The sequence below is a fragment of the Fistularia commersonii genome, chromosome 30 (genome assembly GCF_037954325.1).
Source record: "Fistularia commersonii isolate RoL2024-O1a breed Wild chromosome 30, RoL_Fcom_v1.0, whole genome shotgun sequence".
NCBI lineage: Eukaryota > Metazoa > Chordata > Actinopteri > Syngnathiformes > Fistulariidae > Fistularia > Fistularia commersonii.
Window position 1 is genome coordinate 3392355 of NC_141313.1, and position 22045 is coordinate 3414399.

General features: G+C 50.2%; 1 protein-coding gene across 5 annotated transcripts in view; it reads right to left on the reverse strand.

Moving 5' to 3' along the window:
• The window catches only part of akap9 (A kinase (PRKA) anchor protein 9), a 54180-nt gene that overhangs the window by 2038 nt on the left and 30097 nt on the right, over window positions 1-22045 (reverse strand). For 3 of the 5 annotated variants that reach the window (XR_015109187.1, XM_086178466.1, XM_086178463.1), the window contains 31 exons: window positions 20575-20737; window positions 18505-18599; window positions 17243-17360; window positions 16115-16153; window positions 14902-15134; window positions 14137-14256; window positions 12375-12551; window positions 11903-12007; window positions 11636-11788; window positions 11131-11217; window positions 9797-10702; window positions 8718-8855; window positions 8599-8643; window positions 8372-8509; window positions 8254-8298; window positions 7366-8157; window positions 7196-7247; window positions 6982-7103; window positions 5514-5702; window positions 5266-5433; window positions 4832-4937; window positions 4533-4728; window positions 4302-4452; window positions 3360-3701; window positions 2110-2400; window positions 1855-2033; window positions 1651-1756; window positions 1368-1571; window positions 1089-1292; window positions 325-557; window positions 132-229 (listed from right to left, as the gene is read on the reverse strand). Coding sequence is in view for 4 of the 5 variants with exons in the window: in XM_086178466.1 (XP_086034592.1) it covers window positions 132-229; window positions 325-557; window positions 1089-1292; window positions 1368-1571; window positions 1651-1756; window positions 1855-2033; window positions 2110-2400; window positions 3360-3701; window positions 4302-4452; window positions 4533-4728; window positions 4832-4937; window positions 5266-5433; window positions 5514-5702; window positions 6982-7103; window positions 7196-7247; window positions 7366-8157; window positions 8254-8298; window positions 8372-8509; window positions 8599-8643; window positions 8718-8855; window positions 9797-10702; window positions 11131-11217; window positions 11636-11788; window positions 11903-12007; window positions 12375-12551; window positions 14137-14256; window positions 14902-15134; window positions 16115-16153; window positions 17243-17360; window positions 18505-18599; window positions 20575-20737 (5995 nt within the window). In the remaining variant the exon portion in view is untranslated. The remainder of the gene's footprint in view (window positions 1-131; window positions 230-324; window positions 558-1088; window positions 1293-1367; window positions 1572-1650; window positions 1757-1854; window positions 2034-2109; window positions 2401-3359; window positions 3702-4301; window positions 4453-4532; window positions 4729-4831; window positions 4938-5265; window positions 5434-5513; window positions 5703-6981; window positions 7104-7195; window positions 7248-7365; window positions 8158-8253; window positions 8299-8371; window positions 8510-8598; window positions 8644-8717; window positions 8856-9796; window positions 10703-11130; window positions 11218-11635; window positions 11789-11902; window positions 12008-12374; window positions 12552-14136; window positions 14257-14901; window positions 15135-16114; window positions 16154-17242; window positions 17361-18504; window positions 18600-20574; window positions 20738-22045) is intronic. The other 2 variants (XM_086178465.1, XM_086178467.1) reach the window with 2 other exon arrangements.

Consider the following 22045-nt stretch of genomic DNA (forward strand, 5'->3'; position numbering starts at 1 on the left):
TGTCATAAAGGTTTAAAATGTCTATAAATAATAAATGAATAACATTTTTGTTGATGATGGCAGGTTCTACCGTGATAAAAGACGGACTGCTGTATTATTTGGACCCAAGTGATGGATTGAAAGGTCCCCACCTGTGGCCGTCTGTCCGGCTCTGGTCTTGTTGGCGCCGCAGGAGGCCCCGGAGCCTGACCCGGTCGCTTTGTGCCAGCGCTTCACCAGGAAACGCATTCTGGGAAAACAGACACGAGTTATTCAGTTAAAGCTGTCGCATCTGCGGGGGGAGGGAAAAAAAAAAAAACATGGGAGAGCCATCCCGCCGCACACCTGGAGAGAGCGATGGAGACCCGGACGGCTGAGCGGAAGCGCATCAGCCCCCGCCGGCGCTGGTTGAGGGACTCCAGGGTGGAGGGCGACGGCCGGCCGCCCATCCGGGCCAGGAGCGACAGCGTGGCCTCCTCGCATTCCTGGAAGCCGCCCAGCAGTAACAGCAGGTACTTCTTCTGGTAGATCAGGGCTTTGCGGAAACCCTCGGCCCTCAGGTACTTCCCGTACATCCTCTGCGGGGCCAGGACAGGACAAAGATGGCCGTCAGTTAAAACGCACACGGGCGGCTCGATTCATGGAAACAGCCAAAAAAGATTGCTCTCAAAAAAACAAGGAACGAAAGAACATTTATTTGTTTATTTATACCCTTGCTGTTTTTTTTTCCACATTCTGTTGTCTATTCTTATTCTTGTTGTTGTTGATGTTGTTCTCTCTGATGTCTATTTATTTGTGGATGTCCTTTGTTATCTTTTAATTGTCTCTCTTTTTATATTTATATTTATATTTATTAACACTACAACTGTTACGCTGTTGTGACAAAAGAATTTGCCCTAGTTTATCTTGATTTTGTAATTTGTGCCTAGAAAAGTGAAACGAACTTTCTATTTATGACATCATGACTTCATCATTTAGTCATGTCTAATCATTTAAAAGGTGTTGCTATTTATTAGCATGTTTTGCTAAAGGTGTTCCTTCACGCTGAGCTCAGACACATTTTCACCGCTGATCCGGCGTCTCACAAACACGCGGTTTCGTAATCGGACCTTCAGTGCAGCGTTGTCGGCCTCGGGGCCCGTCATGTCTCGGAGGGCCTCGGTCCGGATCTCCCCCTTGAGCCGGGCCACCTGGGCCTGGGCCAGCTGGAAGGCCTTCTCCAGGCGGACCCTCTCCCGGGCCCAGGACTCCCGCTCCTGGGAGAGCAGCGTGTCGGACGGGTCCGATCTGGAGGGGAATCTCCGGCCGACGGGCTGCAGGAGAACGGGGACGAATGTTATTTTGTAATATCGTTTATTTCTAACACGGACAAGACTCTGTGCACTCACGCTGTCACCCGACGCCCTGCCGGCGTGTCGGTAGCGGCGCAGCTCCTCCTCCAGGTGGAGCGTCTGGTTCCTCAGGTCGTTCTTCTCCTCCGTCAGGCGGCTGACGAACCCGGTCAGCTCGGCGTTCTGCCTCAGCAGACGCTCCGTCAGAGGGGAAGAGGACGAGGAGGAGCTGCCGGGGACTCCGGCCGGCGGGGGGACGCTCTGGGGAAGATAGTATCGGGGAATTTTACATTCGGAGTCCGTGATCTTGAGACGAAAGGTCAAATGGGATCAAACCGACCTGGAGGACGGAGGGAAGCCCCGGCGACTGCTGCAGCATCGTGACCACCTCCTCCAGGCTGGACTGGATCTCGGACAGCTCCTCCCCGGTGACCTCTGCGGGCGCCCTGCGGAGGCGGGGCCCACGGGAGAGTTCAGAAAAGACGGGACGAGCGCGGAATGGAACGCGACGGCTGGGCTGAGACAGAAGTACGGCGTCAGTCACCCGCCGGCGGTCCTGCTGGCCACGCTGCGGATCTTGGAGGAAACCAGGTGCAGTTCGCTGAGGATCTTGTCCAGCGTGCGCCAGGGGCCGCGGTGCGCGTCGGCCGGCCGGCCCTCCCTCTGCTGGAGCGACCCGCCTTCGGTGCGGTCGGGGGACTCGCGGCGCCCGTCGTCGTCCTCCTGCCGGGACCGACAGCGGCGGCCGTCAGAGGGGGTGAAAGGTGAAAGGAAAAACACAAGCTAAGGCGACACCCACGGCGCGAGCGTCCGTCCGCGGAGGTCTCGTTCCTCCTCCGGGTGACTCCAGCTGAGCCAGCGCCTCCTCCAGCCTCTGCTTCTCCTCCTCCAGGCTCCTCCTCCTCTCCAGCTCTCTCTCCAGACGCCCTTCCGCTTCCGACACCTGGGCTCGGGCGTTCTCCAGCTGGGCCCGGGCCTCCAGCAGCGCCTCCTGGTCCCGCCTGGACCTCTGGCTGCACAGAGCCAGCTCCTCTTCCTTCTGCACCTCCTCCAGCTTGTGGGCTTCCACCCGGCCCAGGAGCTGCACCACCTGGCCAACGAGATATTCAACATGGGACGCCATTTTGGCTCTGAAGGCGCCCGGTTGTCACTTAATTTTCTCAGTTACATTTCCCAATAAAACTGAATTGTAACGCTATTCATCCCTTCCAGCTGTTTGATTTTGTTGTGTGTTAAGTGAACTTTATAAATCACAAATAACAATATATAAACAAAGAGACTGTAAAGAAATTAACTGGTTTTATGAAGTGAAGATCGGATGAAGATGGAGAGAGGAGGAGGAGGTTTCCATTTCTTGCTCTATCGCTTAACTCGACTCATGCCACCCAAATATCTAAAGACTTGGAAAAAACTATCATCTCACATGTAAAGACAAGATTTTAGAGTTTTTAGCCCCAGCACAGTCTCAGATTTCCTTCTTACTTTCAGTTTTGAGTGTGAAAATAGTTTATTGCCGGCCAGCATTAATGGCTACACACTTAATGCTACAATATATTGCTCGATGTAACGCGCACACTTTGCTACAATTTACAGCCGAACTGAATTTAGTGACGGAGTGAATGTCAGCGCTTTTTTTTTTTAAAATGACCGAACCGTCCGCGGCTGGCTTTGAGTGACTCTTCCGATGCCTCGTCCGATGACGTTCCCGACGTCGACAAATCCCCGTAAATCACAGAGGATGCTCTCGGTCGCCGCATCTCACCGATAACCTCTCCGTGTCGCTGACTATTTTTAAACGTCACTTCACGCTCGCTCCCAACTCGGATCTCGGCTTGTATCACAAAGCCCCCCCAAAAAAAACAAAACAAACATCCGAGCGACGACTCGTCTTGTCAGCTGCTGCACTCTTAAATCAAGGTTCCAGTATTTGTTCAAACACTTCTTTCGTGCAAAGCTTTTTCAGATTTTCACCAAAAGGGGCTTTGAATTCCAAACCAGGCAGATGTTTTCCTGGTGATCACAAAATTCAGTGAAGTAAGGCGGACGAACCTGTGCGTGTTTGTCGTCCAGATCTCTTTGAAGTCTTTCCAGAAGGTTCCCTTCTTCCGTGAGTCCGTCCGTATCCCCTGGCGCTCGCCGCCGGGCGCCGTCCGCCGCCGCCGCCGCCCCCGCTCGCAGCTCCCTCTCCCGCTCCAGGGCGGCCTCCACCTCCCGGGCTTTGGCCCGCTCCGTCTCCAGCTGGACCTGGAGCTCCTGGAGGTGGCGGTGGAGGCGCAGGTGCTCGTGCTCGGCCTGCTGGCACAGCTGGGACGAGGCCCGCCGCTCCTGCTCCACCGTCGCCGTCAGCTCCGCCACGCGGCCCCTCTGCTCCTCCAGGGTCAGCTCCAGGTCCTGCACCCAGACAGGACACAGCATTCGCGCTCAAACAGCAGGGAAAACACGAATGTGGATTGTAAAAGGAAAACAGAAGCTAACTGATACCAACTGCTATGGCACATATTTATTTTTTACATATATATTTACATATGCTATTATTAATATTATTTTCGTTGTTTATTTTTTATCAGTATTTTGTGTATGTCAGTACTGTGCCCTTGAGTTGAGTTGAGAAAGGCATCTTAAATAAATGTATGATAATAATAATAATTACAAAAAATTAAAAAAAGGAAGAAATTACATTTTATTTTACATATTATCTATTTCTTAGTTGTTTTGTATGACTGAATAATTCATAGGAAACGGAAAGAAATTACCAGAACAATTCATGTGATAAAAAAAGCGAAACACATACATTCAAATTTTTTACCACTTTGTTACTTTTATTTTCATTTCATTTCAGTGTGTATTTTGCATATATGTATATGTCTTTATGGGGTTCTTGGCTGGCAACTAAGGCACCTTATATGTACAATGTCAGAGTATCATTATTATTATTCAGTATATAAGTGTGCTCTGCTCATATATACAAATGCTCCAAAGTGTGGTTGGTACCTCCATCTCTTCCCGCTTGCTCTCCTCGTTCCTCCCGGTCCGACACCTCTCCTTCTCCGCCGCCCACTGCAGGTCGCGGCTCCTCTTCCTCTCCTCCAGCAGCTGGTCGCTCAGCGCGTCCGTCTCCGCGGCCTTCTGCGACACCTCGGCCCTGCGGCGGACGTTGAAACCGTCACGCCTCAGCGTTCGCTCCGAGCATCTCGCCGCGGTTCCTCCTGGTGGGACACGTACCTGAGAGCGTCCAGCTCCTTCAGGTGTTTGTGCTGGGCCTTCAACGTGGCCTCCAGCTCCAGTTTAGTTTGGGACAGCTCGGCCTTCAGCTCCTCCAGGAGCATCGCGCCGGTTTCCCCGGCCGCGTCGGCTTCGCCCGCCTCCCGCCGTTCCTTCGCGCTGCGTTCGGCCGCGGATGTCGCGGCGGGCCGGGCACCTGAGGAGCCAGATTCAACTTCAGTCACCGCGTCTCAAGCTGCTCCCCGAAAAACAATCACCAGCCGGATGGCAGACACTTGACACGAATCGGTTCTCCGCACCTTCGTGAAGCTGCTCCAGCTGAGCGCGCAGCTGGTGGATCTCCGACAGGAGGCTGGAACGGTCGGCGGCGCGGAGCGAACCCATGGCCTCGCTGTGCTGGGCATCCTGTGAGGGCAGGGGGTTAAGACATCATTTATCAGGCATTTTTTGGGGGGGGATGGAAGAAAACAAATCAGTGTTTGAGGATCAAAAAAACAAACAAACACAGAAATCCATTGAAAATGAGCATTATTATTAAACAGTACCGACAAAAATGAGTCACCCGGACCAGTTTATCACATATTTAACCAACTTTTGTCAGAATACTGCAGAAACGTACCCTGTATTACTTCATTGGCTGCACTCATTTGCACGCTCGGGGTCGAATCGGTTTTCGCATGGGTGTATTCAGTCTAAAAAACTTTAAATAAAGACTTCATGCTTTTCCGCTCACCTGTTCAGCCAGCCTGCGCTCCAGCTGATTGAGATGGATGACGGCGTCGCTCGTGTCCAGCAGGTCCAGCTGACTGTAGAGGGCGCTCTTCAGCACGCTGCGCTCCCTCACGAACACCTGCCGCACCGCCTCCAGGAGCTGCGCTCGCCAGTCGTCCACGCCTGGGGTCTACACCGTCATGAACACACACACACAGGAGTGAGTCAGCCACTGAAAGGGATCTTCCATAAAACACTCTTCTTCCCCACCTGCGCTCCACGGTGCGTCTGCATCTGGGCGATGAGGCTTTTGAGGGACTCCACCGTCCCCAGCAGGGTGTCCCTCTCCTTGGCCCAGCCCTGGACGCCCGGCTGGCCGCCGGTCTCGCCCTCGGGGAAGGGGAGTTCGGACAGGGAGAGAACCTGCATGCCCTCCTGGTGCACCTCGCGGAGCAGCGTCTGAAACCGCATCGGAGAGACGTTACAGGAAAGCACAGCGACACCAGGACGTGGGAGATGAAATCGTCCCGCGATCGAGCTCGTAACTCAATCTGCTCGTCTATCGAATGAAATTTCCCCATTAACATGAATTGAAACGCTATTAATCTGTTCCAGAGGACTGTTTTTGTGACGTGTGTCTAATAAGAATAACAGTATAAATGACAAATAATGTATTAGAAAATAATAATATAGAATAAAAGCGACTGAAAACAAATAAACTGGTGTATTCAGTTTTTCACCGTGTGGATGGGATGAGCAGGCTGGCGGCGGCGGACGACGACACACTTACAGTAATTTCTGAACTATAAGCCGCTACTTTTTTCACAGCTTCGAACACCGAGGCTTAAACAATAATGCCGGTAATTTATGGATTTTTGGGGGGCTAGTGAGCTTCATTCCGCCATAAAATTTAGCCTGAAATGACCGTGAAAATATGTGGCTGTTCAATGCAAGACGTAGATAGCGATCAGCTGGAAGAAGACAGAGCAGGGATAGAAAATGGATGGACGGATGGACTTTTCCTTGAGTTATTTATTATTTACCTTTATCATTAACCTTTTTCATCAGCTGTGTTACAGGCGCTGTTTGCAAAAAAGCATTTCCATATGGTATGTATTCAGTTAAAAGTGTAAATATCTCATGTTACACCGTGGACACCTGCAGCTCATAGACCAGTACAGCTGATATGATGAAAACATATTTCTATTTCGTCATTTTTAGCCAGGGCGGCTTGTTTTCAGGTGCGCTCAATAGTCAGGAAATTTGGGTAATGCTACACTTTGCTGCTAAATGTCACTTGCACACTTTGCAACACTTTATGGCTGAAATTCATTTAGCAATGGATGGTCAAATGACCAAACCACCTAATCTGTCACTGCGTCCACCGTCTGCCACACCAAATCTCCGTAAATGTCTCCTGCCTTCTCACAGATGATGCTCTCGGTAACGGTATCTCACAGACAACAACTTCTCCGTCTCTTCATGCACGAGTCCTCAACGCGCACGCCATGATTTTCAGTGGGCTCGCTAGAAGTGGACGGTGCGTCCGATTGTCTTCAAATGCCAATACACAGCCAGCGGCAGCCACGTTTGCGTAAAACGCTCATCCCGCTTGATCGTAACTCGGGTGTCGGCTCGTATCCCAAAGTTAAAAACCCACCGAGCCACGGCTCTTATCTCGGGAAACCATCCCTGCCAAGACCGAAATCCAGGATTCGTCACCCAGCGCCAGCTTTACCTTGATTCGATCCGGTAAGGGGTCGTCGGCCTCTCGCCTGGCGCCCTCCGGGGTGGTTCTGAACTCCTGCTGTAGGCTCGGGAGGTCGTATCCCGTCCGCTGACTGTAGTCCGAGCTGCTGTCTGCAAACGGGGTAATAAAACTTCTATAGTTCGAGCAATAAGACGGCTTGGGAAAAAAAACCTGTAGAAACGTAGAGGAATGAATAACGTACCGCTTGTGTAACCATCTTTGAACTGGGATCGATCAGGTCTTGGATGGGGGCCCTGGAACGGAGAAAAGCGGACTTAAAATCCTGCAGCGTCACATCAGCGGGGTCGTCACGTATGCTGACGGACGCTGAACTGATCTCTGAACTGATCTCCAGATCCTTCCGTCGCTCACCTCTGCCGACCGCAGCTTGTCGATCACAGCCTTGAGCGTCTTGCACTCGTCCATGAGGGCCTGGGTTTCCCTGCGCAGGGCGTCGCTCTCCGATATGTGCCTGGCCTCCATGTCCAGGATTTCGGCGGCGTGCAGCTCCTGCATCTGTGCGATCTTCTCCTGGAACTCCCCGATCACCTCCTCCACCTCCTCTTTGGTGGCGCCGGGCGGCGACCGGCGGCCTGGCGCCTGGACGGGGTCGGTCTGGATGGAAGAGTCGGTCACGGTCGGGCGTTGCGGCTCGGAGCCGCCGCCGATCCGGGCGGCGTGCGATCTAGCGGAGGATTGGCCGGAGGCAGAGGAGTTTCTCCTGGAGAGAGATTGTTTGTCTTTGTCGTTGCTGCCTTTACTACCCGGCTGCTTGCCTCCTTTCCTTTTGGGCTGGGCGTTGGCGGAGGACGAAGACGAGGACAGAGGTTGAGGAGACGGCGACGGAGACGAGGAGGCCGATCGTACATCCTGGAGCTCCTCTTTCAGCTTGGAGAGGGCCAGGTCACGGGCTTGCACTTCTTCACGCAGCTTCTCGTTGTTCTGCACGTAGCTCCTGAGTTCTTCTTTGGCGGTGTCTACGTTCTCTGTGACCTCCCGGAGTTCCTCTCTGAGTTCGCAAATTGTTGCTTCGCGGGCCTGGATGTCCTCTTGAAGCTCCTCACTGCGCCGCCGGAAACTGCGGAGCTCTTCTTTGGTGGAATCGGCGTGGCGTTGGGCTTCCTGCAGCTCTCTCGCCAGCTCCGTGTCGGATTCGGCTTTCACCTGGAGGGAGAGGGCGGTGAATCGCACCAGGCACTGTGTGGGAACCTCAAGCTCTCCAGAACATTTTGCTGCGATACATAAGCATTTCACACCCACCTGGAAAAGTTCTGCTTTGAGCTGTGCGATGGTCATTTCCCGCTCCTTGAATATAATAATAACGTGAGCTAAGATACAAATTATGCAAAAACCTCTCAGTGTTTTACCGCATCTCTACCTGCAGCAGCTCTTGCAGCTTCTCCAGACTCTCCTTGCTGCTGCTCAGCTGCTCTTTGGTGGCGGCCGCTTCGTTCTGAGCCTCCAGGAGCTCCAGCCGAAGCTCGGAGAGCTTCTTCTCGTCTCCGGCAGAAGATATCTAGGGGAGAAGAGATTGGCCGGGTGAGGAGCTCAAATCCGAGGGGAGACCGTTTGGAGAACACGGTGAAATAAAGGAAGATCTCCTACGCTGTGGAGTTGGTCCTGGAGTCTCTCGATCGTCTCCATTTTTTCCTGCGAAAAAAAACAAAAATCGTGCCGTTAGTTTTTACAAACACTCCGAGCAAACGGAGAAGGAATGTGGTCACCTTCAGGTCCTCCTGGAGCCCGCCGCATCTCACCACATAGTGGTCTAGCTGCTCTTTGGTGGCCGAGGCCTCCTCCCGGACCTCCTGGAGCTCCTGGAGGAGTTGGGACGTGGTCTGCTGGTCCACGCCTTTAGAGGCCTGTAAACAAAGTTCTCAAAGTTTGTTTGTTTTTTTTTTGCACTGAGCATGCGTGTACACGCAGCACAAAGCACGAGATATGAAGTGCAGTGAACAAATCCTCAAGAAATACCATAGAAAAATATTTTACAGGGATGATAAGAATAGAGATAAGTTAAAGAGTCGATAATGAGACAAACAAAAGTCACCCGAAAGCTAAGATGAGGAAATATGACGAAGTGCGTGTAGCGCTTGGCTTCACTGTAACTACGGAGACGGACGTGGAAAGGTCGCTGTGTTTACTGTGTCTAAAGAAAAAAAAAAGTGTCCTGAGTTAATGTAGTTAATGTTGTTGATCAATCTGAATTTATTATTATCATTATTTATTGATTTGATTTAATTGAATTTTTTAAATGGTTCAGTTGGTCAAAAAATGTTTATAGTTTAAATAAGGATTAAATTTTGTTTATTTCATTCAGGCAAATTGATGCCTTTATTAAGAATGTTAATTAAGTTATCCTTTGTGCAGGTTGATCTTTATTCCTTTATTTTTTCTTTTCTACAATGTTACGAAGGGTGCAATATATGCAGGGGTTTACATAAAAATTTTATAGACAAATTATACTATTTGTAGGTGCAGCGGAGAGTGGGGGGGGGGGGGGGGGGCGCACAAAATGTTTTCTTCTTCCTCGGGGGACGTGACAGAAAATAATTGAAAAGGACTGCACTAGTCTCAGTCTGGGGATTAACCTCATTAAAATATTGGTCAAATAATCAATTTGTGGTTGTATGGGCTTTAAAATATATGAAAGTTTTAGGGCCGAGAATACTTCCTGGAAATACTCAAGTCAACCGCGTTTTTTCCGCAGAAAATAAAACCATGAAAATTAACAGCTATGGTCTGATTGATGTCACCGGTTTGGTAATCCTGGGCGAACGGCATTCAACGTCCGAACTCGTACCTCCCGATCCGGCGATATCCTCTGCTGGATCTTAGCCTTCATCTCGCCCAGCAGATCCATGAGCGCCACCAGCCTCCTCTCATAGTCCAGCACCTCCTCCTGGGAGCCGTGGAGCAGCAGCCTGCTCTGCAGCTCCTGGTCCTCCTGGATGCCGCTGAGATCCGCCTCCAGCTCGAGAAGCCTCTCAGTCACGTGGCCGTTCCCTTTGGTTTGGCCGACTTGAGCCGTCTGGCCGTCTCGAGGTGAACCCGAGTCTCCTTGATTCTGCGGGTCGGGGCCTCCCCCGGACGTCTGCGACTGCTGCTGGAAGGCCTCCAGAGTGGCCTTGCTGACCAGCGCCGCCGCCACCTTCTCCCTTAGGTTGTCCTCCAAGCCGGACACCCTCCGCCGCAATTGATCAGCGTTGCTCTGCGTTTGCTCCACCAGGAGGCGACAGCGGCTTATCTCGCCGTCCTTCTCCCGCAGCAAGGCCTCCAGCTCCTGGATCCGGAGGTCCAGCTCCTCCACCCTGGAAGCCGCACTCTGCTCCAAGGCTTGAACCTGGGCCTGCATCACCACCAGGCCGGCCGTCTTCTGCCGGAGAGCCTCCTCCAGGTCCCCCTCTGGTTTCTCCCCTCCTGAGAAGGCCTCTGCGCCGTACGCGTCCAGCTCGGCGGCGACCGTGTCCATCCATTCCTCCCGACCGGGCCCGAGGTCCTCGCTCTCCCGCTCGGCCTTGGCGTCCTCGTCTTCCTCCGCCGCCTCCTTCTGCCCGATACTGACCAGTTCCTGCTGGAGTTTCTCGATGACCGCGTTCAGCTGGTCCGACTCCTCCTCGTTGTTCCTCTTCAGACGTTCCTGCTCACCCCGCAGGCACTCCACCTGGGACTCCAGGTCCTTTATCAGCTCCTCCCTTTCATCGATTTCCTGGAGGACGAGGGCGACACGTTACCGTTCGAATCGACGCTTCCTGACTCCAAAGCCGAGACCCCCCCCCCCCCCCACGATCCAAGGCCGGAGTGAACCTCTGAGTTCTGTGAGACCAATTGGACTGCGATTCAGATATTTGATGCGGAAACTCAGAGGTTTACAGAGCGACGTCCAATGAGCGGCATGATCACCTCACAAGGGGGGGGGGGGAATGAAAAAAAGATGGTGCTGTGTGGGCCTACTTACCAAGAGGAACCAAACAAACAAAAAACAAGATTAAAATAAATCACACGATGGAGCAAACCAACTGAAAATGAACCAGAGATCCGAGCACACACACACACACACACACACCAATACACAACCAAGGAGCTATGCGTATAGGAAATAGACTGTTCCTATTTGGTATACGCATATCGTGTTACCTTGTTATCAGAGGCTGTTTCCATGTGTTGGACCTTAGTGAGCTTTTCATTAAGAAGTGCTATTTCCCTGTCCTTCTCCTCCATCACCTTCAAGAGTCAGAGATTATAATGCGGTGGCTATTAATAAGCACGCCAAGGTCAGGGGTCGCCCTCGGGCGGATTTGTGAGAACTGACTAAGGACATGAAATACGTCGGCAGCAGGTTCTGAGGCGAAGAACCCTGAAGAAAACTTAATATGGACCAAAAATCTATGAAGTTACAATTTTCGGACTGAAGAACAAGATGAAATCCACTGCGGGGAGGGGGAGAGCGGTTTTCCTTAGTTGGGTTGAACCTTCAAAGATGGATTTTAAAATTAGCTGGGGTCGTCGAATGCGTTCAAAGTCGCGGGCGCCCAAATCAAAAATAGCAGCAGAAATTAAACTGAGGTTTGAAACATCCGAGCCGGAGCGGCCGCGGTTCTAAGCGGGGCCGACTGGCGGCTCCCGGCGGCGGCCGTCTTACCTGGAGCAAGCTCTCCCGAGTCTCCAGGTACTCTTGCTGACTGCTGATCTCCTTCCTCTGGATCTCCAGCTGCATGTGAAGCTGCTGCACCTCCTCGCTCTTGTTCTCCAGCTCCTCCCGGAACTGCTCCAGCTGCTCTTCCAGGTTGCAGATCTGACGGTTGAAATAGTTAAAAAGATATTTCTGTCAAAACCAAATGAAGCCCTTTAATTCACACCGACGCTCGAGCGGTTCTTCGTGAGCGGCGAAAGCGTCCCGACTCTCTACCTCCTTCTCCTTCCTCTCCAGAGCTTCTCGTTCCGTCTGCAGCTGAGTCTCCAGCGTGGAGTGCTTGGCGTCGGCGACGGAAGCATGCTGCTTCTTTTGTTCGACCTTTTAGAAGCACACAGGAGAGCGGGATGTTTCTCTTTTGATTAAGATCTGTCACATCGGCATGCAGCGCGGCCGCTCCGAAGCTGAGCGGCGGGAGACGGCGGGGAAAACGTGTCCCCGCGCTGGCGTCATTGTCCCCGCCAGCACCGGAGGAGGGGGAGGTGGGTATGGCCACCACCACAGCCGCTAGCCAAGTCATCGCTGCCGCCACCAGTGAAGGAGACCCGCCCGCACATTGTTCTTCCTCCCCTAGATGTCTCCACGCTTGCACACACCCCCTCTTTCAGGCCTCTACCGCTGTGATTTAAAACCCCCTCCCTCCTCCTCATCGTATCTGTGATGTCCAGCACCTCCCCCTCCATCTAACCTTCTCCAGGGACTCGGCGCTGGCCAGCAGGGCCTGCTCCAGCTCGCGGATGCGGCTCTCCAGCTTGTCAATCTCCTCGTCGCGCTCCCCCAGCTCGCGGCGCAGCTGCTCGGCGCTGAGCAGCAGCTCACTGCACCAATCCGCCTTCTCCTTCAGCTGGGAAGTCAGTTGCTCCACCTGGCAGCGGCGGAGAGAGAGAGAGAGAGAAAAAGGAGGAGGGATTATTAAAACACACTGTGTGAAAAGTACTTGCCACAGCGTAGCTGGTGCACGTCCAGCTAGCTGTGAGGTCAGCTGATCCACCTGAGAAAGGAGGAGGGGAGTCGGAGAGGAGATGCAGGGGACGGAAGATGGGAGGGAGAGAGAGAGAGAGAGAGAGAGAGAAGCTTCATTCAGGGAAACAAAGCACACTGACCAGAGAAGGGGGGCGGCTGGCAGGTAAATGATCCACCTGTGAGACGGGGGAGCGGAGGAGGGGTTGGCCAGCGGGTGGGAGGCGCCGACTGAAATTCTGTTTCGAATGCTTCCGTTTCAAAACAAAATAAACGTTTGCTTCTGATCAACAGAGAGAGGAGATGCAGCACAGGTGCATCTCTGTCCTGGACGGCCGTCATCAAATATTAAAAGACGGAGGACGCTCTCTTTGCGAACGCCACGTCCGTTCCATCACCCGTCGCTCCCCGATGGAATTCCCTCAATATTTTCCAGGTCGGGTTTTTTTAAATTCCGACTTTTATTCAACAAAAAAAAAAAAAAACCCAAGTGATGAATTGCGTGTTGATCACAGCTACCTGCGTGACTAACGGTTCTCAGTGAAGCGTGTAGAAAGCGCGTAAATCCCTAACCGGCGCTTTATTTTGATTTGATTTAAGCGTCATTTGTCGATGGTGAACTTGCCAGCCCCCGACTCCTTCTTCTGTCTCCGTCCACAGAGGTCACGGGGGGGGGTGGGAGTGGGAGGGCGGGATCACAAGAGTCTCGCTATCTGATGAAGAACAACTAATTGGGAAGCGGAAGGTAGAAAGGCAGAAGAGTCACTCATGGCTGGAGGGGGGGAGGTATCACTGGAAAGCACGAGGAGCTCTGCAAGGGGTCGGGAGAGGGGCAATTCTACGTGTAGCCAGAAGCAATACCTTCAAGGTCACTCCATCCACCTGCAATAGCCAGGGAGGGGAAAAGCAGCAGCATAGAGGACCGAGGTGGGGGGGCCGGAGAGGTCACCGAGGGGGAGGGGAGAGAAAGCACTTAGAGAAGATATTAGAAGAGAAAAGTGACGGGAGTCACTCGATGGAAATTTGTGCCGTGATGCCGCGAAAACACCGGGACGTCGGCTTGGCTTCGCGATGCTCATGGAGGCAACGATTTTGAGAGGAAACTTTACTCCACTAATTTGCCCAAACTTGCCCGGGATGTTCCTGCTGTGACACCTTTCTGTCGGTAGCTGGATTGATCATCTTCTCAAATGCAGCGCATTTTTCCTTGAAACTTTTTCTTTTTAAATACAATAATTACCCGCAAGTTTGATTACAACGTCACACCGAGATTAGTTTTAGTGTAACGTTGCAGTGGGATGACCCGATTCTTGGCTTTATCGCCCCTCTGACAATCAAAAGAGCAACTTCGGTTTCATTTTCACCGAAATGGGAGAAATCCCATCAGCCTCCTTTGTCAGGCGTTACTCCGAGCTCGGCTTTGCGGCCAAATCAACGCTTCCCCCCCCTGAGAAACAGCCATCTCCGTTTACAGCCGCGCCTCTGGTTACCTCTTGGCTTCGCTGCTCCGAGCCGGCCTGGACCTTCTGGGGATTTTTCAGCTGCTGTTCCAGCTTGTGGATCTCCTGCTGGAAGAAATCCCTCTCGTGCTCTCGGTCCACGGCTTGCTCCTGGACGACAGAGTAAGAGATGGATTCTTCAGAGGACGAAACGCAATTTTCATTTAGAAAGTAATTGTGAGATTAAATGCCCTAAAGGTTTATTAAAATGCCATTTATTTTCTTTCACGTTGTCATAATATTCCACAGGTCTGTGCTTTATTTATTATGTTGATGTATTCTTTCGGTAAAGAATTGCAAAAATTGCAAAAAAAAAAAAAATTGTTGAGTCGATTTTGATTAAGTCTTAGGTAACAAGGCTCTGACCATTGCTAAGAGAATTATTAGATTTCTTCCTTTTCAGGAAGACCTTGACATGATGATGAAATCATATTTCTTAATAAGAAAATAACAAAAGATGTTTCAGAAGACTGAAACGGCTGTTTGTTTGTGAAGCTGCGCTTGCAGCCGTTCCCGAACCCGCCACGCCGCTAAGCGGAAAAAAAAACCAAAAACGTTACTATTTGCGGGAATCGTTTCACGTGAAATTGAGTTTTGAAATAGTATTTTTAAAATCATCCTTTGCCAGTTGTACGACACACACCTTGATATCCTCCCTCCTATTAATAGGAACGGGAAAAAAAAAAAAAAAAAAAAAAGACTATAAATACACACGTCTGTCAAACAGACATCACGTGCACACGGTGCGTCTCTTACATCCAGGAACTTCCTGTTCTTCTCCAGCTGCTTCTCCAGCGCTTGGATCTGCTGGCGCAGGTCGCCGGTCTCCATGGTCTGGGCGTGCTCCAGCTCGATCGCCCTGCCGACGTGCTCCTCCAGCTCGGCCTCCAGCAGCTTCACCTGCTTCAGCAGGTCGGCGTTCTCCTTCTCCGCCTGCCGCTGGACCTCGACCTTCTCTTTCATGAGCTTCTCCGTCTCCTCCAGCAGGTCTAAAGCAACGGGCCGGAGGCAGCGGGGAAGATCTTGGGTTACTTCCTGGAAATCCGAGCTCGGGCGTTCTTATTAGTTATCTGGTGATTCAGTTTGATTGTGGTGAGGAACCGGATGTTGACAAAGAGCGACCGAAGAGTCTGAACTTTGTCGACCGCGTGATGATGTTGGATTCGAATGACGCAATTTGGTTCTTTGCTGAACTTCCCATTGATGGGATACGCATTTTTTTTTTGGTAAAAAACTGGATGAAGGCTAAAACCGGACCGATCGCAAATGTCAGACTCTTCAGTGATCTCTTTTAGCTTCCCAACTTCGAGCCCAACCGCCGATCTCCTTTCCCCCCCCCGTGCGCGACGCCTCCTTAATCGTTCATCGTGCCGCCACCAGGTGTCTGACCCGCCCCGACCGGTTCACCCAGGATCGGACCCCGCAGGATTAGTGCGACAGTGACGAGGTGTGAGAGTGCGGATGGCAGACCCAAGACAGGAACAGTCCGGACGCTGCGACGTCCATGTCGGATTAGCATTTCCAGGCAGGGTGAGGGCGAGGGGTGTGATTCCTGAATGACCAATCATCTCGATCTATCGAATAAACGCCGGAAATACAGCACGAGGGAGCAATCGATGCGTGGGACGCCTCGGCTGAGAGCGTGGATGATTGACGATTAGGAAAAGAGGACACATAAACGTCTGACATTCATTTCATCATGCTAGAAAAAGGGTGAGGGGCGGGAGGCGAAACGGAGTGAAAGACGCCAAGGGACAGGACAAAATCAATCCAAAGGAATGGGAAAAAAAAAAAAATAATCAAAATAAAAGCTGAAGCGTAGGTTAGTGACCGAGCCGAGTGGGTTGGTGAGCCCAGAGCAAGCAGAGACCAGAAGCTGTGCCGGTGAGTTGCCGTGTTAAGGGTTGGAGAGAGACGTACTGTCACTCGGCTAGACAACATAGATGAGCCATGCTCAGAGTGGACACACCTGCTTCAGGTGCTGCAACCATTGCAGCTTCAACTAGGCCTACGGGAGGATAAGAAAAGCACAGGAATTTAACATGCTCTTGGTTGTTTTCGTCACGAACAGGAAAACTCTTGGAATTAAAAGTCAAGAGGAGGGCGGAGACGGGATGGCGGAGCTTTTTACTCTGTTAGGAGAAGGTTAAAGGCGGTGTCATCGAAAGGATGCGGAAGCAAACTCTGTGAAAAGAAGAGGTGAGGTGAAAATACCCCCCCCCACCCCCTCCTCCCCTCCGCTAGATGTCTTAAACTACACATTTTCTCACAATAAACTCGTAAAAAGCATTTGTGGGGAAAACGTTCTGATAATAAAGGGATTCTAGTGCAACCGTTTCACCTACGCGCCTCCACTGGACGGCTTCTTGGGGGAAAAACACCTGTAAATAAGTGGCCCGTCGTTCAAATACAGGCATCAGTGGTTTAAACGAAGGCGACAACACTTATCTCAGATCAACCTACGGTTCTCAAACAAAAGAAAAAGCTAACATATACTTGAGGAACCTTGGTTTCCTTTCCTGTCTGTGTTTTCAAAACTTCCACCAAGACGTGCAGCGTTCCTGCAAGGTTTTAAAATGCCTGAGTTGCCGAATACAGTTGAGTGTCCATGTATCTATACGAGGAGGTGAAGCCGTCATAAAAAAGTTCTATCTCCGGGTTAATATTTCACACCCGGGCACACTATCCCCGTGTAAAACAGTTTAATGACACTTAAGGGTGTCTCCTGGACCACTTTTCATTAAAAAAAAAGCAAAAAAAAAACAAACAAAAAACCCCACCAATATCAATTTCTCCTGCAATAAAATTCAAAATTGTTCTGAGGAGGATTGTTTTTTTTTTTTTTTTTTTTTTTTTAAGAATAATTACATCCCAACAGCCTCATTTTGACCGCTGACAATTTGATTTGAAACAAAATTCTAAATTTACAAGGTGAAATTGCACTGGTTAAGATTTCGAGCGGCTTTTCTGCTGTTATGTGAAACACTGTGTTTTGTTCAACGTCAGAACACGGTAACACTTTCCACAGTAATAAGCTCGTCATTCAACCGGTTTTATCTTGACGGAAAATGTCAGCCGACAGCGGCAGAATACGTACGAAGCTCACGGGATCCGGCGTTTTCTCTCATGGCGTCCTGTTGTCGTGACAACAGCTCCCTCTCCTCCTGCATCTGATGCCTCTCCTGCTCCAGGTCGTGCAGGCGGTTGCTCGTAACCTGGGAAATATTTCGAAATAGCATTTTTCTGAAAGTGAAAGCTGCAAATGCAAAGTCAATTAATAATCTCTTTTTAAATGTTTCAGGGTTTATGATTGGTGGATATTGACCTCATATCTGACTCACTAGAGACCGGGTGAGCCACTACGCCTCAGTGCTTTTTAATGCTTCACGTACAGTGGTTTGTAACCTGGGTTCGACAAACGTCAAGACACACATCTGACTCGTAACTGGCGATGACCCGCTCGGCTTGGCTAACACTGGCCGCAGGTGGTCATGCAACATAGTTTGGGCAGTCTGTGCTGCAGAGATTTTGGCGCGCTCAGTAGTCAACTTTTGACTGTCGTGATGGCATGTCGTGTGATTTCTTTCTTGATATTTTAATCGCTTTGTGCTAATTACGTCGCGTAAAAAAGAAAATGGTCGGACGAATATGTACAATATGGAGTCATATGTGTAAGGGAGCATGATGGGATGATTTGAAATGCCAAGTTGAACAATTCTAGTCTGGCACCGGTTCATTTTGCACACCAGTAAAACATGTACCAATGTCTTGAATTTGAAAAAATCATAGTTCATTTTTCCAATAAAGAAGGGTTTTTGTTAATGTGTATCTGAAACCGGTGGGATTCAGTTCCTCCGACAAGTAACCACTGTTCTAGTAGCAATGTTTTACTCAACTGCATGTTCCATCAGGCGAAAACCGCTGAGCCAAACCCGACAACTCCTGTCAACCCCCCCCCCCCGAGCCTTAGCTCTTCGCCCTGCGCGTCGGTTCTAGTCAAACCAGCGCGTTGAATAGCTGGTCGAGTTAAACGCTCTGATTGGCTGGTCTTCCAGGGTGAGTCAGCTACAGACTAGAGATGGCACGTACTAGCTGTCCTTCACATTTTTGTAAAGACTCATCCCGTCGGTCTTTTGAAATTTGTTACGACACGCCGGGAGGCGTTTAAAGATTCTTACTATAACCAGGCTGCTGCCAGCTGTTGGGAGGGAATTCTTGTCGAAATTTTCTCGTCTTGGCAACTGAGGAAGCCTCTCAGATGAGGGGTGAAACGTCTTCGAGTGAAGAAATTCAAGTCCAGTTGCCAAGGCGAGAAGACACCGAGAACCTCCACGGACGCGTCTATTCCGTTGGTCTCACCTGCAGCTCCTGCTCCAGGTTCAGCTGAAGCTCTTCCTTCTGACGCAGCTGTTCCTCCAGCGTGGCCCGCTCGCCCGTGTAGCCATCGATCAGACCTGGAATCGGACGAAACCAGGGTGGGTCGGTTACACACACAAAAAAAAAAAAGATGAAACCTACAACGGCAAAATGGACGCGCTGAGTACACAATGAATGAGCGGCATCCTCGCCAGCGGGAGACAAACACACACACACGGAGGTCACCGTGAATAATAAATGGAAACACGGTGAACGTGGCCCAGTTTGCCCGACATGAAGTGCAGGGAAAAACAATGAGATGCTTCATAAGTGCCGTACGGCTCTGTCACAGGTCAGCAAGCATTACGGGTCCCGGACGGCATTCAGGGCCATACGTACAGTAAAAAGATCTCGGTGCGTGAAAATACGACATGCTAATCAACGTCACAAAGGGGACAGATTGTAGAAAGATGAGGTTGGTGGGGGACGATACAGCGGCGCAGAAAGAGACACACAAGGTGGACATGCCACCAGGATGTTGGCAGATAGTTCATTTTCAAACAGGCATCGGGTTAAATTTGCCTAGGGAGGGATCTCTCCAGGATGCACAGCTGTCACATGGACATGACTAGCAGAACAAACAGCGCCTATCAATCAAACACATTGATATTGTCATTTTCTCCACTTGTACAAGACATACAGACGGATCGAGCAGACGTTCTCACTCCATCACGCTGACATGGAATGAACAAAATAGTAATAAGAATAAAGTGCACATTAAACGTGAAAATGTAAATATTAGCTATACAGTATGACGCAGAAATAGCACGCAAATATAATCTACTGGTGCTGAAGTGAAAGAATGACAGAGATTTAACAATCAAACCTGAAATGTGTAAATATATGTCATTTGAATGTAGAGAATAGGAGTCGTGCAGTTTCGTGCAAAAAACAGTGAGTATCGCAGCGACAAACAGCGAAAGCGACAAACAAGTTGAATTATTAAGACGACCCGTCCTGACTGGAGGGAGAGGTCTGAAAGGCAGTTTCTGCAAAATACCAGGGTTTGGCTGACAGTCCCGTGTCGCTTCTGGACTTCTGAAGTGACAGCACAGGTGGAAAAATACAGCCAAATGTGCCAAGGACACGGTTTCTCTTTGGACTGGGTGTCACAACCATTCTTAGGCGTAATCCAGTCATGAAAATTGAAAATAATGAAAATTCCTTTGATTAAAGGTCAAAGTCAATGTAACACCCAAAAAAAAATCTTGTTTCTCAGGGCGATACAAGGTTTTTCCTCACATTTTCCAAAGTGTTTTCCCACAAATTGGGATTATTTGCTATTTGAGGCCTTTCAGTTGCTGCATGGCATCCCGGTTTGTTTGATTTTTACTTTTGCGCCCCTTAGAAAACAAAACTCGTCCTCCTCGTGCTTTTACGCGTCTGATCTCGCCGACTTCCTTTTCTAGACTGAGCCGGTCTCTTGGTTCCAACCAAAACAAATAAAGGTCTTTTAAACACGTGCACATTTTCATCACCGCAACGCGGAATCACAACTGGGGTTTAAAGATCTTATCAAACTTTAGCGACTTTAAGGAGACGAGGAAGAGTCAACTCACCGTTCGTCGAGGGAACCTCTCTCACACACACGCGTGGTGTGTGTGTGTGTGTGTGTGTGTGTGTGTGTGTGGACATGGATGCGGCAGCTGACCCTCCCGAGCGGCGCAGCTGTCTCTGACACAGACGGGGTCGTCAACTGAGCGCGCCCGAGAGCCGAAAAACCGCGGGTTGTCATTCAAGCGACTGCGGCGTCTTTCGGAGATACACACGCTTCAAACTGTAAACAGCTACATGACTGTCAGAAATCAGCTGACACACACACACACACACACATAAACACACAAAATGCAGTATACAAAGAACCGCTTGTGGAATTCTCCACACAGATAATCCCAATTCCTTTACTCGCCCTTTTCGAACAGCTGATGCTGTCACTCCCTGGAACTCGCGCAACCAGCAGTTGTCACACAAGTCTTCAAAACGTTTTAGCCGACTTGGGGGTCGAGAGCTCACCCTCGGCTCGGTGGAGCTCCAGGGCCAGTTGCTCGCGGGCCCGGGACTCCTCGGACAGCCGGTCCTGCAGCTCCTCCTGCTTCTGCAGCAGCTCGTTCATCTCCTGGTTGTGGCGGAAGGACTCCCGCATCAGCTCGGTCTGGGTCATCCTGGCATGTTCCAGCTGAGGAGAGGAGCAAACGCAGGGATTTTGAAGGAAGGACCGGAATCTGAAGCGTACATGATGTGTGTGATGATGTCATGGCGGTCCAGGCTGAGCTTCACACACAGGTTTTGCATCCGGCCGGAGTGAAAGGGAGAATCTAATGACAGGGTATCAGATTGCAGAAAAGTGTAGTATCTAGCAATTGGGGAGCTTGAGCCAAAGTCAGGATTAATCCTGAACATGTTGTGAATGCGGCCATTCTTTTCTAACCCGTCCTTCACTGGATTAGCGGGATTAACCCCAAAAGGCCGGCGCCGACGGTGAGAAAAGACACACCGATGACAGGTGAAGAAAAGGGCAAGAGCCGCCACGACGGCGGAGAGAAACCTGATGATCTCAAACAGAGTGATTGTTTAATTTCAGTGACTTTTAGAAAATGACAGAAACATCTCTTAGGTTGGTCCCAGAATCGAACCAGGGTCCTTTTCGCTGTGAGGCAGAAGCGCTAACCGCCTCTGAGGCCTCCAATGCGTGCAAACCACTTGAGGATCTTATCCATGATTATATCTAATCAATGATCTGCAAATACCAAGAACAATTCTCCGTTCAGAAAAACCATCTGCTTTCTGGTTGTCAGTCACTCAGCGAACCCACAGGAGCGCCGCAAACGAATTATCGTGTTAACATATTCAAATATCTTGCTTTAAAAGCAGCCGTGAGACACCAGATCACACACTAAATTCAGACCATCAGTCAATCACCATTAAAATGTGAGGATATTATGCTGTGACTTGCAAATGGAAACATTAAAACAACATTTATGTTTTAAATACAACTATTTATGGTTGGGTGACAGGCAGTGGACACGCTCAACTCAAGTATTTGAATTACATTTTTAAAAACTGACACGGCACCTTTGACCTAACAAGCGGGTTACATGATTTAAATTATTGATAATATAATTGAATCCTGAATTTCAGGGCATGCTGTGCTAATGTTTAGGAACGTTCCTGCTGATTACCTTTTTTTTTTTTTCTCAACAGGGAATTAAGTAAAATGAGCGAAGAAAAGCATAAACGTTGACGATAATAGAAAATGCCTTCATGTTATCACATTCGTGTCCATCTAGTCAGGTGATCCGAGGCGCAATCATCATAATCATAAAAGCAGAACCTGCACAGTCATTCCACACCGTATGGCAATCTTTTGGTGAAATATTAACCCTCCTCGCTCACACACACACTTTCTATCATTAAGACGGCTGGAAGCGAACACACAATATTTCCATGTGTTTTATCAGGTGCGGACTCACTGAGTACGGAGGTG